The sequence below is a fragment of the Vigna umbellata genome, chromosome 4 (genome assembly GCF_029865625.1).
Source record: "Vigna umbellata cultivar VRB3 chromosome 4, Vumbellata_1.0, whole genome shotgun sequence".
Lineage (NCBI taxonomy): Eukaryota > Viridiplantae > Streptophyta > Magnoliopsida > Fabales > Fabaceae > Vigna > Vigna umbellata.
In genome coordinates this window covers 47,035,886-47,052,449 of record NC_142168.1, presented here as the reverse complement: position 1 = coordinate 47,052,449, position 16,564 = coordinate 47,035,886, and the positions used below count along the sequence as shown (strand labels likewise).

Here is a 16,564-nt window from a genome sequence, read left to right as displayed (position 1 = left end):
TTGGCTATGGGGTGATCTGTGCGGACTACCACCTGATGGCTCTGGAAGTATGGGCGAAGTCGTCTAGAGGCGGTGAGAAGGGCCAATGCGAACTTCTCAATTCGAGAATATCGCTCCTCTGCCCCTTGCAACGTACGACTGGTAAAATATATTAACTTGAGGGAGGGTGCTTCCTGTACCAAGGCTGCACTAACGGCATGCTGGGAAGCTGAGATATACAGCTGCAAGTCGGATCCCTCGTCCGGCCGAGCCATAACGGGAGGACTGGTTAAGATGTGTTTGACGGTGTTGAATGCAGTCTCACAATCATCGTCCCAGTGTTGCGGGGAACCCTTTTTCAAATTCCTAAGGATGGGTTTGATGTGTTCAGCCAGCTTTGGAATAAATCTGGATAGGGCGGTGAGGCGACCCACTAGACGTTGTACCTCCCTCAGGGTCTTTGGAGAAGACATGTCTAGTACCGCCCTGCACTTGTCGGGGTTGGCTTCGATGCCTCGACGTGTGAGCATGAATCCTAAGAACTTTCCGGCGGGGACGCCGAAAGTACATTTGGAAGGATTGAGGCGCATGCTATACCGTCGGATTGGCCGAAGACCTCCTTCAAATCCTGCAGGTGCTGTTCCACAGAATTGCTGCGAATGACCATGTCGTCAACATACACGTCCATACAACGTCCTATCTGATGATGGAAGACTTTATCCATGAGGCGTTGATAAGTGGCCCCGGCATTTTTCAATCCAAACGGCATTACTTCGTAGCAGTAATTGGCGCGTTCGGTGATGAAGGCTGTTTTGCTTTGATCAGGGTGATACATAGGGATCTGGTTGTACCCCGAGTACGCGTCTAGAAAACTTAATACGACATGACCCGAAGCTCCATCTACGAGGCGATCGATGCTGGGCAGGGGATACGAGTCTTTAGGGCATGCCTTGTTGAGGTCAGTGAAATCGACACACATCCGCCATTGACCGTTCGACTTCTTGACCATAACTACGTTTGAGCCACGTAGTGTACGTTAACTCCCTGATGAATCGGGCGTTCATCAACTTGTCGACTTCAACCTGGATGGCTTGACGCTTTTCCTCTCCGAACCTTCGCTTCTTCTGGGCGACTGGTCGTGCCTCCCGGAAGATTGACAACCTGTGAGCCATAACCCCTGGATGGATTCCTGGCATGTCAGCGGCTGTCCATGCGAATAAGTCTGCATTGGTTCGCAGTATATGACCTAGGGCGTGTTCCTCGCCCAAGGGAAGGTCTCCGCCAATGCTGGTGGTTTTAGACGCTCATTCGTCAGGGATAGGAGTTTGACTTCGCCTTGCGGATGAAGACGTTCGTCTACATTGGTCCGGGGGTCTAAGTCAACTGCTGCTGCCTCGACTCTTCTTGCCCTTTTGGATGGAACAAAAGGGGTGACTTTTAGCCCGGCGACATAACATTGTCGGGCTGTTTGCTGATCGGCTCTGACGGTACAAACAGTACCATGATCTGTCGGGAACTTCATGGCGAGGTGGGGAGTAGATACTATTGCCCCGAACGCATTCAGGCAAGGTCGTCCTAGCAGAGCATTGTACGACGTGTTTGCCTCGACCAAAAGAAATCGGACCCGAAGCTCAGGAGCTTCTCGACTTGTTCCGAGCCGAGTCCGTAGGTCAAGGTATCCCCTGGTGTCTACTCTTTCCCCTGAGAATCCGACAATCTGCTCGTTAAACGGGGCGATGAGATCCTCGGATAGGTCCATTTTCTGAAAGGTGGACCAGTACAAGATATTGACTGAACTTCCTTGATCGACGAGGACTTTGCTGACATCATAGCGAGCTATGTTAGCCGTGATGACCATAGGATCGTCATGGTCGGGGTCGGGTGCATGGAAGTCAGCGTTGGTGAACGTAATGTCGGGGATCGACCGAGCCTGCCGCTCGACCATATGGACCGACTTCAATTGTCTCAAATGTCGCTTCCTCGCCGAAGCCGACACACCTCCTCCAGCGAAGCCACCAGATATGGTGTCGATGCGGCCTCGGACTGAGCGTTCTCTCTCTATGCGTCGAGGCGGACTGCGCGACCGCCTGCGGTGTCGATCATCCCTGGGGGTGATCGTTGGGGACTTCGCCTAGGAGGGTCTCTTCGGCGAGGAGTTGTTGCTCTAGTGGAAACTCTCTCCTTGACATAGTTCTGGAGATAACCTGCCCGAATGAGTCGTTCTAACTCGTCTTTTACCATGTTGCACTCTTCCGTGTCGTGCCCATGGTTCATGTGGAACCGGCAGGTTTTGCTGTTATCCGCATTCTTGGGAGTGACTTTTCGCCGCACGGTGAGAAGTTCGGCGTGTAAGGCCTCTTCCAGTACCCTCGTCCTTGGTGCGTTGAGGGCCGTGTAACGATCGTATTTAGATGTCCACCCCGACTCCTTCCGAGGTACTCGGTCTGGCCTGTAGTCGTTGGGGGGTCGTTTCGCTGGTTTTCTTGTCTCCTGATTGGGGGCATCTTGGTGGTGCTTCTTTCTGGCATTACGGTGGTCTTCAATGCGGATGAATTTTGCCACAGTAGATTGTAATTCTTCCATGGATGCTGGAGGGTCAGCATATAATTGTTCCGAAAATTGCCCCGGCTTTAAGCAGGACGACAGATTGCTGATGATGAAAGTAGGAGTTATGTCCGGCACTCGCCGGGCTGTCTCGATGTACCGCTGCATGAAAGCTTTCAAGGTCTCATCCTTTTCCTGTCTGGTATGGACAAGCTCAGTAGCAGTCATCGCCGGTTTTTTATTTGCCGCGTACTGTTTCCGGAATAAAGATTCGACGGTTGCGAAGCAATCTATGGAATATCGGGGAAGTTTATGGAACCATTCCAGAGCTTCCCCCTTGAGGGATAAGGAGAAAGCTCTGCATATCACCGGATCGCTATCGGTATAGAATGCCATGGCATCTATAAAATTGCGTAGATGGTCATCAGGATCTTCAGAGCCATTGTAGCGTTCCAGAGTTGGAGGAGGCTTGTCCGGCATGTTTGCTTGCATGATGGCTTCTGTGAATGGAAGCAGGTTAGTGAGGCGCATAGGAGTAGGCCCCCTCCTTCCTCCACCGGCCCGTTGGGAGGCTTCCCCATGATGGCTGGCCTCGTTATCTTCCTGTCTGTTGGAAGCAGATAACTCTGGCGTTGGGATCTGTGCTCGCAGTGCCGCCATCTCCTCTGCGTGTTTACGCTGAATCTCCTGCATGGTTTGTGCCTGTGCCTCAAGTTGCGCTTGCAATTGCCTGATCAAATCGTGCGTATCGGAATTTTCCATTGTTCCGGTGGTCGTTGTTGGGATAGTAATCTCGGGCCCCACGGTGGGCGCCAAAATGTTTCAGTAGGGATGTAGAGACCAAGATACGAACCTAACAACCTTGCTCCCTTCTCTCTGGTGCTGGCTTCACTGTGTTATATTTCTCTTTCTCTTCTCGGATCTTCGTAAGCAAAGTGGGCTGGGTACCTGCAAAGGCACTCCGACGCTCAAGTCAACAGGGGTGTTGTTCGAAATATGAGAAATCTCAATCAATTTTCTCTTAGGGGAAAAACGTACCTTTTTTCTGGTGTGCTTCGTATATTTAAATTAACATAATAAACCGTTTACCTGAAAATCCGGTCAGTTACTGAAGTGGAAGTTGTAACCGTCGAATTGTGCGCTATTACTGAGTCAATTATTTCCACGATATATGGTCGTGATTCGCGGTGTTATTCAGTCAAGGTGTGTAACTGCTTAACTGCTAGATCACGGTGTCACATTCTGTATGTCGATCATCATTCGTGTCGACCTAAGTGGATGACGTGTCGGACATATGTCTCATGTCGCGACATCGCTTATGCGGTTGTCTGTCGAGCCTCTGTATGTCGATCATCATTCGTGTCGACCTAGGTGGATGACGTGTCGGACGTATGTTTTCATGTCGCGACATCGCTTATGCGGCTGTCGAGCCTCAAATGGTCGAGAGCGTCACGTGGTCGTAAGCTATTACGGTTGGTTATCAAGTGATCGACCAAGCTGTGTGGTCGAACGTCATTACAGTAACCTTCAGTGGTTGTTACTGGTTGACCGTTGGGTATCCTATGGTACAGACAGTAAATAATCCTACAGGTTTGCCCAATCCAAAATTTTATCTCTCACGACATTTCCCCCTTTAGTCTAGGGTTTCCGAAAATAAACCAAAAATAAAAAGAAAGATAGACAAATTATGAGAAAAGAAGAAACGAAGAACAAACTCATACTTTATATTCTTCAAACGGTACAAAGGGGAGAAATTAGAAAGGGGACAAACCTTCCGCGCTCCAAATCGATCACGTCCGGTACGAACTTTGCCTTCGGCTACACCTTCGCTGGTACAAACTTTTCCGATCACGTCCAGGCTCCGGTGGCAGCAATGGAGTTCTCCTTTTTTTTTCTCCCTCGATCTCTCTCGTTCTCTCGTTATCTCTCGTTCTCTCTCAATCCTAACCCTAGCTCGAACTTTCGAAATTTGAAATCCCGAAATTTGAAATCCCACACACGATCCTAAGCCAGCAACTGAAACGCAACGTTTTATTTACGTTTTTACAAGCCAACTCAGCACCAGCCCATAAACTGAAATGACCAAGCTAGCCTTCATGATGTTGACAGTTATCGGGTCCCACCGCGTGTCAAATGAATGTAATTTGCTTTAACCGTGTCAAAGAATCATTTCTGAATCATCAAATTGAGTTCCGTTTTTAGATCATAAAAGAAAGAGGAAGTAACAGTAGTGGACATGTTTACTTTAGATAGTATTTTTTGTATGTAATGGTTATTAATTGGTGAAATGTCTGTCATCTTGGACTTTTGGTACAGGAATGGATCACAGATAGTCTGGATTGCCCCTTGTGGTGGTAGGGATCGCCCAGAAGCCCTTACCAGAGAGAATGAAATGGGTTAAGTAGCAACACTCTCACACTGAGAAGCCATGCAAATGGAGAAATCTTACTTTCAGACACAAACTAAATGCCCTTTCTCCTTCTCTTATTAGCTAGCTGTGGTTGTTGTAAGGACCGAGTGTCCTTTTTATTTTAAAAGAGGAAAGTGGTGGAGGAAGGGAGGAAGGTTCCTGGAAGTGGAAGGGAGCGGCTGTAAGGACTGAGTTTTATTTTAAAAGAAGAAAGTGGTGGAGGAAGGGAGGCACGTTCCTAGAAGTGGAAAGGGGCGGCTGCACGTTGAGAAAATGGATGGACTCCCTGTGCAGAGTGGTGCAGCTGATGGTGGTAGGTCTCCCCACTTTGAAGTGCTCAAACCACTAAGGAACACCAGCATCTCCATCATCCGTGGGCACAACACTAAGGAAGGAAGGGAGAAGCTGGGGAGTTCACGGGTTCTACTTCTTAAGGAGAAGAGTTGGTAGATTGAAGGAGTTGGAAGGAGATCCGCATACTGCATTTCAAGATTCAAGGAAGTCTTCAAGAGGTAAGGGGAGCTAGATTTTGTTTGTTTGATTGTTAAATTTTATTATCTTTGAAGTAAATCTGGGCATTTTGGGATGAACAATGGAGTTTTCTGGATTTCTGGAAAACCTGAGATTCTGCAGAATTCTGCAGTTGCGCGTTCGTCCAAATTGATGAGCCAAATAGGACGCTCGTCCAAATGGCTCGACCAAATTTATGAACATTCGGTTATTTTCTGAACGTTCGTCCAAATTAGAGAAATTTCTGAACGTTCGGTATTGTTCTGAGCGTTCGCCCGAATCGGACATATTAGTACGTTCGTCCAACTTGTTCGACAGAAAAACGCTGAGCGTTCGGTTTTCATTTTGACGAACGTTCGCGTTCATCCTATAAGTGTAGCGTTCGTCCTTCCTATAAGTGTAGCGTACGCTCTTAATAATGATAGCGTTCGGTTTTAGTTAAGTAATCTCTAATAGTAATTTAGAGCGTTCGCATGAGTGTATAATGGAATTTGAGCGTTCGTTCTTAAATGGGTATGCATAATTTTCAATCTTGAGCGTTCGTTGTGAAATTGATAACTATAGCGTTTGACATAATTTAGTAGTATCAAGCTTGAATTCTAAGACGTTCGTTTTTGGGTATTAGTATAATGTGACATTCTTAGTTTAAGAGCTCGGACGTTCGTTTTAGTGAATTAGTTATCATAGTGTTCGGTTTAAATCTGATGTTCTTATGTTTAATATTGAACGTTCGGTTTTGGATGAGATATTCTAATTGAGAGCGTTCGGTCTTGGCTTGATTCTGATTATGTACGTTCGGTATTGGTTTAAGTCTGTTACTGAACGTTCGGCCTGTTGTTTGGAGATAGCGTTCGTCAAGTTTATTTGGTGACGTTCGGCCAAAAAGTGTTCGGCCTTGGAAATGGCGTTTGTTCGTTTTGGTGAATTAGTGATTGAAGACGTTCGTTCTTATTTTGGTAGTCCAGGAAGCGAGCGTTCAACCTTGATAATAATTATTCTAAGTTAGTGATCGTTCATAACGAACGTTCGGTTTCGATGACGTTATATTCAGATAGAAATCTCCATGAGCAGCGTTCGGTCTCTGATGAGAATTGGTCTCTGAGCGTTCGTCCAAGCAATGAAGCCTAAGAGTTTGATTTTAACGTTCGTTCAAAGAGTATCCATTTTGAGTGAGGTGTTCAATCCAGCATGGTGCTCGGTTTTAGTGTTCGGCCTAAGTACTTGATATTAGCGTTCGCCTCAGTAGTGCTGAATTTAGCATTGCGTTCCTTTTTGAACGTTTGGCCAACCAGTATCGGATTTAAGTGAGGCGTCTGGTTATAGCGTTCGGCATGAATTGATGACGTCCGTCCAAATTAGTGTTCGGCCAATAGCGTTCGGCCTGGTGTTTGAAAAGGGCGCTCGTCCCGTAACGTTCGGATGAATAGTGTTTGGATGAATAGTGTTCGTATGAATAGTGTTCGGATGAATAGTGTTTGGATGAATAGTGTTCGTATGAATAGTGTTCGGATGAATAGTGTTTGGATGAATAGTGTTTGGATGAATAGTGTTCGGATGAATAGTGTTTGGATAAATAGTGTTCTACAAATAATGTTGAGTTCTAAGTTGATTTTCTCTGGAATTGAATTATGTGTTTGCAATGGTTATTGTAATATGTGAAAGTATGTGAATGCATGATATATGCTAAATTACTGGGATAATATGATTGTGAAAATGAATAACGAATTTGAGTAGGATTTGGACATCTCGAGGAGAGATGGACGAAAGTGATATGTGGTGTTGTTGTTCTGTATAACTGTAGTGAACTTTGTATTTTGGTTTGTCTATCCCTAAACTCAAAGCATTGTTCATACTCAAGTAGAGAAGAACAATGTGAGTGGTGAGAGTAGAGGGAGGTCCTCGTCTATAGTCTTTGAATTTAGACATAGATAGATTGGGGTATTTACCTTGCATAGTGTTGGGGAGTGCCAACAGACTATGCGAGTATAAAGATGAATCGTGTGTGCTTACCTTGCATAGTGTTGGGGAGTGCCAGCAGACTATGCGAGTGCAAAGATGAATCGTGTTTATTCACCTTGCATAGTGTTGGGGAGTGCCAGCAGACTATGTGAGTGTAAAGATGAGTCGTGTGTATTTACCTTGCATAGTGTTGGGGAGTGCCAGCAGACTATGTGAGTGTAAAGATGAGTCGTGTGTATTTACCTTGCATAGTGTTGGGGAGTGCCAGCAGACTATGTGAGTGTAAAGATGAGTCTTGTGAGGTCAATTTATCATGTTTGGAGGACTTTTGCATGATGTGTTAGTGTGTGATTTGTGGTTTAACGAGTATGTCTTATTTGTTCTATGTATGATAACATAAGTTAACTGTGATATTGGTATGACATGCTTTTTATATCTAGCTCACCCTTGCATTGTTTTGTGTTGTGTGCCGTTTGGATATATTTCTTTGGCGATGATCATCCACTTGGATGGGAGCAGATGCTGTCGAGGAGAGTCCTTTGGAACAAGAGCTGGAGAACACCGAGGTTGTGGAGTAGTCTTCTTAGGAATTTCCTATCTGAACACGTGTAGTGTTCGAACCTATAAACTGTTTAATTTTGAATTTTTAGTTTCTTTTATTTTGGATGACTGTAATTTCGTACTTAAATTACACGTCGTACTCGACTGTTCTCTATATTTGAATGATGACGTCTTTATTATGTAATATTTATTATTATATAATCGGGATGTTACAGTTGTGCAGTAGGTTTTCCAGTGAGTGAAGAACAACCTCCTTATTTTACCAATTCGTTTTTTCATTAACATGATGCCAATGTCTGAAAATTTAATTAGTTTTCTGAGTGAAGTCTCAAAATATAAACATTATTCTATGTTATCTGTCATATAATCCCGTATCGTATAATGTTTGTGCAGTAGATGTCTTCATTTGCGACAAATGAAATTGAGGATTCCCTGCCTCCGCCACCACCTGCTATCCCATCAGATGTAGTGCCTTAGAAAAAGAAGTGATTAGTGAGAAGTTGGAATTTCATCCCTTTAGAGCCAAGGCCACGCCTGGCTAGACCTTCTTTTTCTCCGGCTCCATTTTGATAGGCACTACATCTGATGGGATAGCAGGTGGTGGCGGAGGCAGGAAATCCTTAGTTCCATTTGTTCCAAATGAAGACATCGGTGGTTCAGTGATGTAATTGAAAGTCTGATGAGATGCTGGCCGGATACAAGGAAACAACTTCTCCAAGAAAACATCATTCTGGTCGAGCTCGTCTTTTCAGCCTGGAATCGTGTTGTCCGACTCTCTCTCTCCCTTGGTAACTTGTAATTAGCTTAATGTAATGTATTACGTATGCATTGTAATCAATTACATTACATTTGGAGAAGTTGAAGACTCTCACTTTTCAACTGTGTCAGCATAAAATTGGTGTAAGAGGTATACAACTTTTTAATTTGAAGTCCTGTTGGGAATACATGACTTCTTCATTTCATGTAATTTTTTTATTTTTTTCAAATTTACGTAAAAGTGAAATTTGCATCGTTAAGTAACCCTCATTTTTATTATACACGAAAATTTATAATTAAATTAAATTTTTGAAATATGTATTTAGTTTATGATTTTTGTTTTGATTCCTTGAATTTTAAAAAATATATATTTTAGTTTACAATTTTAAAAACATGCATTCTATTGTTCTAGATATTTAACGAACTAAATGATTTTTGGAAAATGTAACATCCCAAAATTATACAGTCATCAACCATATACTTAGAATAATTACACGTATCAATAACTCAAAACAGTTTTAAAAGAGAAGGAAACAGATTTAAATAAATGGCTGAACGGCCTTTCATATAAATTAACGAGCGTTTACAAAAGAAATGAGGACGAACGGTTTACAAAGACTGACCGAACGTCCAAATATGTACATCTACAAAAGAAAGACGCTCGCTCACAGCCGCTCGATACCCTATTTACACTGACTAAAACCGAACGTATTCATGGTTCGGCCTTCACCTCAACTTCCACCAAGTTTTCTTCAGCAATGATCTCCTCCTCAAGTGTTCGCTCCAAAGATGCATCTCCCTCTGCTCACATCCACACGGATGATCATTGCATTTGACAAGACGGATATACATAGACAAGACAACACAATGGAAAATGCAAGGGTAAGCTTATTGAATTTAATTTAAGTCAAACATACAGTTCATGCTTATCAATTCCAGCAAGTACATTCACAACATACACATACAATTCATACATTAATTCCATCCAAAAATCCTGATACTAGACCGACCGTCCGGACTGTATGAATCCTGTGTAGCTAAGGCGTCCGTGCACCCAGGTGGGGTAACTGGAATGCTCATCAGTAGCCACCTGAGGTTAGTCTTTTGTCCAAGTTACAGTTATGGACAAGACCTCCTGCCATTCCCACGCATGACGTACTCCTCTCTACTTGAGAACGAGCACTCACGGAATATCAGGATGAACCACCATCTAAGCTTACCACGTTCATACTTACAAATCTCAATTTCCAACCAAGAGTCGTTCCACCCTGGAACGCTCGTTCAAATACACAAATCACAATTTCAGTTCTCATAGTGTTCACACCTCTTATTTCATCCTCTTAATTAAATTTTCATTCTATGTTCCACTCTCTTAAAAAGACGAACGTTCACTCCCCTTCATAACGAGGACGAACGTCAAGAGCTAGACCAATAAAGACTCCTTCAAATCAGTTAAATGAACTGATTCTAGTACGATCCAAATAATACTTAGAAAAATTTAAGTTCAGTGACACTTGAACGAATCAAATGGATAAGGAAAATCACAAGCAGTTTAGGTAAATAAACTGGATAAGATTTAATTCAAGAGACAAAATCGCTAGTCAATGACTGAACGCGAAAATAGAAGTTAAAGAAATTTTGGACGAACGTCACTGAGGACTTGGACGAACGTCAATAGAACTTTTGGACGAACGCTGTTACCGTTCGTTGAAAATGAAAGAAGGAACGAACGTTCGGTATATGACCGAGCGTCCTTTATCACATACTCATTTAGACGAGCGTTCGATATCAGACCGAGCGCTACTTATCATTTACACTTTTAAGACGAGCGTTCGGTCTAAGACCGAGCGCCATTCAGGACGTACGTTTTTAGGTCGAGGCTCTTAGCTGGATTCAGAATCAGAGAAAAATTTGGAATTTATATAAGATGAGATATTTAAAGTTTATATTTTAGTAATTTGACTAATAGTTCAAAGGGATATTATCAGGCTTCTCAATTCTCACACAACACTCATGATGTTTACATCTGGCCGAATGCACAACGTAAAGCTATATAAGAGGGCGTTCGTCCTCAATGAGAATCCTTTCCAAATGAAAGGGTTCAACTACTTCAAGGAAATTACCAATACTACCGAACGGTAAATGACCGTATCGATACGAACGTTCATTTTCATAGTCTTTACATATTCAAAATCATCTTACAGTAACTCATTTTCCAGTATAACTTACATTCATATAATTAATCATCTCACAGTATACTCTATACTTCTAAATCTTTGAATCAAAATCATATACCAACATCAAATATCAAGATCACATTACATACAAATTTACAGAACATTCATACACACAAACGTACAGTTCCCAGTACATACATGCAACACTTTCATATATCATCTCAGAATCATATTCATATACTCAAAAGTCAGATATCAGAAATCATATTTTCAAGCATCACATACGCGCATGCAGTACAGACATCACATGAATTAAACCAATAAGCTTCCCTTACCCGGATTAATCAACGTGCGTTCGTTCTTCAGAGAGAAAACAAGATTCCCGTACACTCCTCTACCCTTAACGTTCAAAACCCCAAAACTCCTCAAACTAAAATATTACAGAAAAACCAATACTGGTTCAGAGAAGGTGCATGCAGATTAAGACGAGGCTTGCATGTTGAAAATGAAGAGTGGTTGAGGACGTGAAACTTACCCGTTTCAGAATCCAAAACCAATCGGTTTGATGGAAAGCTCACGGTGCAGGGACGCTTCTCACGGTGCTGAAACGTGAACGGAGTAAAGGGTGATGAGTTGCAGAAGAGAGAAGAAGAAAGATTTCTAGAGAAAAGGTAGAGAATTTGGAATGCAAGAGTTCGGAGAGGAAGACGAAGTGTGCAAAGGAATGTGAAAAGTGTTTTTCAGAAATCATTTCTTTCCCCACGCAGGACAATCGTCCAACCGCCTACTGCCACTTGGATTCCATTAACGTTTTAGAACGTTCTAAAGTGACACTTGTCAGCATGCATGCAGTGTGAGTGTGAGTGCGTTTTAATGGAAGGGTGTGCGTGTCACGGTGCATTAATGGAAGCACAGTGGTGACTCAGCGGAGTAATTAATGGGACGTGACAATCCCCCTATCTACAAAAATTTTCGTCCTCGAAAATTAAAAACTTACCAGGGAATAGATGAGGGTATAAGTCCTTCATGGCATCCTCAACTTCCCAAGTAGAATCGCCAGTCTTGTCGTCCCACACCACTTTCACCAAACGAACGTCCTTCCCTTTGTATAACTTAGTGCGTTCGTCTTCAATACGAATCGGTTTCATCTCCAGCGTTCGGTCTTGACGAAGACGAACGTCCTCCAGCTCCAATATGTGCGAGGGATCAGCTACGTACTTCCGGAGTTGAGACACGTGAAATACTGGATGAAGGTTGGACAATTGTGGAGGCAAGGATAGCTCGTATGCAACAGGTCCAATCCTTCTCAAAATCTGATATGGTCCTACGAACTTGGGAGACAACTTCTTTGATCTCAACGCTCGTCCTACTCCAGTAGTTGGATTTAGCCTTAGAAAAACATGATCGCCAGCTTTGAACTCCAGAGGTCGTCTCCTCTTATCCGCATATGACTTCTGCCTGCTCTTAGACGTCTTCAACCTCTCTTGAATTAATTTCACCTTTTCAGTCGTTTGTTGAACGAGCTCCGGTCCTGTTAATACGTTTTCTCCTTCTTGAAACCAGCAAAGTGGTGTGCGGCATTTGCGTCCGTAAAGAGCTTCAAAAGGAGCCATTCCAATGCTTGACTGGAAGCTGTTGTTGTAGGTGAATTCCACTAACGGCATGACTTCATCCCAAACGCCCATGTGATCGAGCACGCACGTTCGCAATAAATCTTCAAGCGTCTGGATCGTTCTCTCGGATTGACCGTCCGTCTGAGGATGATACGCTGAACTCATTTGGAGTCTGCTGCCCAGTTCGCTTTGCAACGACTGCCAAAACCGAGAGGTGAACCTGGTGTCTCGGTCAGAGATGATGCTGGACGGCACTCCATGCAGACGAACGATCTCTTTGATGTAGAGCTTGGCCAAGTTAGTCAATGACATCTTCAGGTTGATTGGTAGGAAGTGAGCACTCTTTGTTAAACGATCCACTATTACCCAAATGGAATCGTGATTCTTGAATGTGCGAGGCAAGTGTGTCACGAAGTCCATTGAGATGCTGTCCCACTTCCATTCTGGAATTTCCAAAGGTTGCAGTAGGCCGCCCGGTCTTTGATATTCAGCTTTGGCACGTTGACAAGTTAGGCATGAAGCCACAAAACGTGCGACATCGCTCTTCATTCCTGGCCACCAAAACGACAGCTTGAGATCATGATACATCTTAGTCATGCCGGGATGCATGCTAAGACGGCTGTGATGCCCTTCTTCCAGTATGATCCGCTTCAGATCTCCGTCATTTGGAACGCACGTCCTACCCATATAGCGTAGTAGGCCGTCCGTCCCAGCATTGAACTCTTTTGCTTGATCTGTGCCGAGCGCGCCTCTTATCTTCACTAATTCCTCATCTTCAAGTTGCTTCATTCTGATTCGTTCAAACACGTCACAGGATATCCTAAGGTTACAGCATTTGATGCTGTCCGGTTCCAAGTCGAATTGTAACCTTTGGTCTCTAAAGCTTTCCACTAAACTTATCTCACGCACCATCATGGACGAGACATGCACCACCTTCCTGCTCAATGCGTCCGCCACAACGTTAGCTTTACCAGGATGATAAAGCAACTCAAAGTCATAATCCTTTAGGAATTCCAGCCACCTCCGCTGCCTCATATTCAACTCCTTTTGATCAAAGAGGTACTTGAGACTCTTATGATCACTGAAGACTTGGAAAACGGATCCATACAAGTAGTGCCTCCAAATCTTCAGGGCAAAGACGACCGCTGCCAACTCCAGGTCGTGCGTTGGGTAATTCCTCTCATGTATCTTCAATTATCGAGAGGCGTACGCCACTGCCTTCTTCTCTTGCATAAGAACGCACCCCAAACCTTGGTGAGACGCGTCATAGTAAACTTCGAAAGGTTTAGCGGTATCCGGAATTACCAAAACTGGAGCGCTCGTCAACTTCTGCTTCAGCTCTTGAAAGCTAGATTCACACCGATCGGTCCAGGCGAACGGGTGATCTTTCCTGGTCAGCTGGGTCAATCGGGCTACTATCTTAGAAAACCCCTCTATAAAGCGCCTGTAGTAGCCCGCGAGCCCCACAAAGCTTCTAACTTCAGTAATCGAGCGCGGACTCTCCCATTCCAAGACCGCTCGTACTTTGGCTGGATCAACTGAAATTCCACCAGCGGATACTACATGACCCAAAAATTGCACTTCCTTCATCCAGAATTCGCACTTGGACAACTTAGCGTACAACTCCTTTTCTCTCAACACTCCAAGTACCAACCTCAAATGCTCTTCGTGCTCTTCACAACTCTTGGAGTAGATGAGAATATCATCAATGAACACCACCACAAACTTGTCCAAGTACGGCCTAAAGATCCTGTTCATGTAATCCATGAAGACTGCTGGAGCGTTCGTCACACCGAACGGCATGACCACATACTCATAGTGTCCATACCGAGATCTAAAGGCCGTCTTCTGAATGTCTCCTTCCTTAACCCGAATCTGGTGATAACCTGATCTTAGATCAATCTTTGAGAAGACGTTCGCTCCATGCAATTGATCCAGTAGATCGTCAATCTGAGGCAGTGGGTATTTATTCTTGATGGTCAGCTTATTTAATTGACGATAATCAATGCATAGCCGTGAGCTGCCATCCTTCTTTTTCACCAACAATACAGGCGCTCCCCAAGGTGACACGCTTGGACGGATGAACCTTTTGTCCATCAATTCCTCAATTTGCTTTTTAAGCTCAACCAATTCAGCAGGTGCCATTCTGTATGGTTGAACGGATATGGGAGCTGCGGTCGTTACCAAATCAATCGTGAATTCCACTTCACGAACAGGAGGAAGTCCTGGTACTTCATCCGGAAAGACGTCAGGAAATTCGTCCACCACCGTTCGTCCTTCAGTGTACTTATTGGACGAACGTTCAAAACTCTTACCCGCACCCCCTCTGTCTTCATTCGTCATGATCAAAAAGCAACTAGCGCCCTCCATGATATCTTCTTTCAACTGGCTGAGCGTCACACCCAAATAATCCTCGTCTTCTTCAGGAAACACCAACTTCTTAGCTCCACAATCTATGAGAATGCGATTGGTATTCAGCCAATCCATTCCCAGAATTACTTCTAAGTCTTTGAGAGGCAAACAGATGAGATTCACCTTGTACCTACGTCCTTCTACCTCAATAGGGCATCTAACACACATGGTAGACGTCCTAACTTCCCCAGCTGCTGGTGTTGATACCAGCAAATCAAACTGCATTTCACTCTCAATTAATCCCAGCTTATCAACGCACGCCTTCGAGATGAAGGAGTGTGTTGCCCCCGAATCATATAACACAAAGCAATGAATTCCACGAACTAAGCAGGTACCAGTGACGAGCGTACCTGAGCTCGCTGCTTCTGCCCCAGTGATCGCATACACACGCCCAACAGCTTGGGCTCGTCCACCTCTTCCTTGCTGATTCCTTCCAGCGTTCGGCGGCCTCATCACTGCGCGTCCGCCCATATTACATTCACTCTCCAGATGTACATTTCTTCTGCACCGATTACAATACTTCACTCCAACCAATTGAGGGCATGATGATCTGAAATGTGGTCCCCCACATTGAAAACATTTAACCGACCCCTGTTGCCCAGATTGTCCAGCAACCACCAAAGCTTGAGACCCACTATTCTGTGCTGGACGAGCGTACGGTGTCCTGTTCCGGTTCAGATTGGGCCTCGACAGAATTGGTCCCCTTGACGCTTGTTGTTTCTTATGCTGTTCCGCCTCAGCCATATTTTTCTCTAACACTTTGGCCCTTTCCACCATGGCTGGGAATGACCGAATGCACAAGCTAGAAATCAACACCTTCAGATCACTTCTCAACCCATTTTCAAACTTTCTACACTGCCATTCTTCACTGGTCGCCATAGTGTTAAATCTCACCAAGTGCTTGAATTTATTCGTATATTCTGAAACTGACATTTCCCCTTGCACCAGTTGTAAAAATTCCACTTCTTTAGCAAAACGGACGCTATCCGGAAAGTACTCTTCATAAAATTTACCTCTGAAAACTTCCCAAGTGACAGGATTGTGAGCGTTCGTCAATAATGCCTTCACGCTCGCCCACCAGTGGCTCGCTTCCCCAGTCAGAAGGTACTCTGTGAAGGCCAAGCGATTCTCGTCAGGGCACCTTTTGGCATTAAAAATTCTCTCCATATCCCTCAGCCACTGATCTGCCTCATCAGGGAGGCATTTCCCACTGAATTTAGCCGGATGATGTTGAAGAAAGCTCTCCAAACTCCATTCGGTATGATGTACAGCATTTGAAGAGGACGCTCCTGGCGTGCCCCTGGTGGCAGCAATAAGTTCCATTAGCTGCCTCTGCGTGGCTTTAGAATTGATGCGTGCAGCCTCCAAACTCTGTAGAGCAGCAGCGTTTTGCTCCATTAATGTAGCGTTTTGTTGTTGCCTTTCAATTACAGATTCCAGCAACCTAGTGTTGTTGGATGCGTCAGGTTCATTAGGTTGCGGTGGAGGAGGTAATCTAGGCGCCATCGTTTTCTGGACCAGAGAAAACGAACGTTAGAAATGTCTAAGAGTTAAAACAGTAACTCATTAAACATACAATAAGCACACAGCAAAACGCAATGCACACATAACCTACAGCGTCCTTAATAGAACAAAACTGCTCT

General features: G+C 44.3%; 3 protein-coding genes across 3 annotated transcripts; all 3 read right to left on the bottom strand.

Moving 5' to 3' along the window:
* Positions 1-2,037: 2,037 nt before the first annotated feature.
* Positions 2,038-3,285, bottom strand: LOC148200401 (uncharacterized). The gene has a single exon (XM_088112933.1). It carries the CDS (start codon positions 3,283-3,285, stop codon positions 2,038-2,040), a length of 1,248 nt encoding a protein of 415 aa, XP_087969059.1.
* Positions 3,286-9,431: 6,146 nt separating this feature from the next.
* Positions 9,432-12,509, bottom strand: LOC148200400 (uncharacterized). The gene is made up of 2 exons (XM_088112932.1): positions 11,894-12,509; positions 9,432-9,520 (listed from the first exon to the last, which is right to left on the bottom strand). The coding sequence occupies exons 1-2, from the start codon at positions 12,507-12,509 to the stop codon at positions 9,432-9,434; spliced, it is 705 nt and encodes a 234-aa protein (XP_087969058.1).
* A 1,194-nt stretch (positions 12,510-13,703) lies between these two features.
* Positions 13,704-16,427, bottom strand: LOC124847810 (uncharacterized). Its single transcript, XM_088112931.1, has 4 exons — positions 15,272-16,427; positions 14,559-14,962; positions 14,316-14,459; positions 13,704-14,192 (listed from the first exon to the last, which is right to left on the bottom strand). Exons 1-4 carry the CDS (start codon positions 16,425-16,427, stop codon positions 13,704-13,706), a joined length of 2,193 nt encoding a protein of 730 aa, XP_087969057.1.
* Between the last annotated feature and the right edge of the window lie 137 nt (positions 16,428-16,564).

What these genes read in the sequence shown, in the direction of transcription:
- LOC148200401 (XM_088112933.1), bottom strand. Translation starts at nt 3,285, where the DNA reads ATGGAAAATTCCGATACGCACGATTTGATCAGGCAATTGCAAGCGCAA.
- LOC148200400 (XM_088112932.1), bottom strand. Translation starts at nt 12,509, where the DNA reads ATGGCTCCTTTTGAAGCTCTTTACGGACGCAAATGCCGCACACCACTT. An exon ending in ATACCCTCATCTATTCCCTG is followed by an intron (nt 9,521 to 11,893) that starts GTAAGTTTTTAA and finishes GGATGTGAGCAG; the next exon opens with AGGGAGATGCATCTTTGGAG.
- LOC124847810 (XM_088112931.1), bottom strand. Translation starts at nt 16,427, where the DNA reads ATGGCGCCTAGATTACCTCCTCCACCGCAACCTAATGAACCTGACGCA. An exon ending in GGCAGAAGCAGCGAGCTCAG is followed by an intron (nt 14,963 to 15,271) that starts GTACGCTCGTCA and finishes GCATTCTCATAG; the next exon opens with ATTGTGGAGCTAAGAAGTTG. An exon ending in ATGGACACTATGAGTATGTG is followed by an intron (nt 14,193 to 14,315) that starts GTCATGCCGTTC and finishes ATCTACTCCAAG; the next exon opens with AGTTGTGAAGAGCACGAAGA.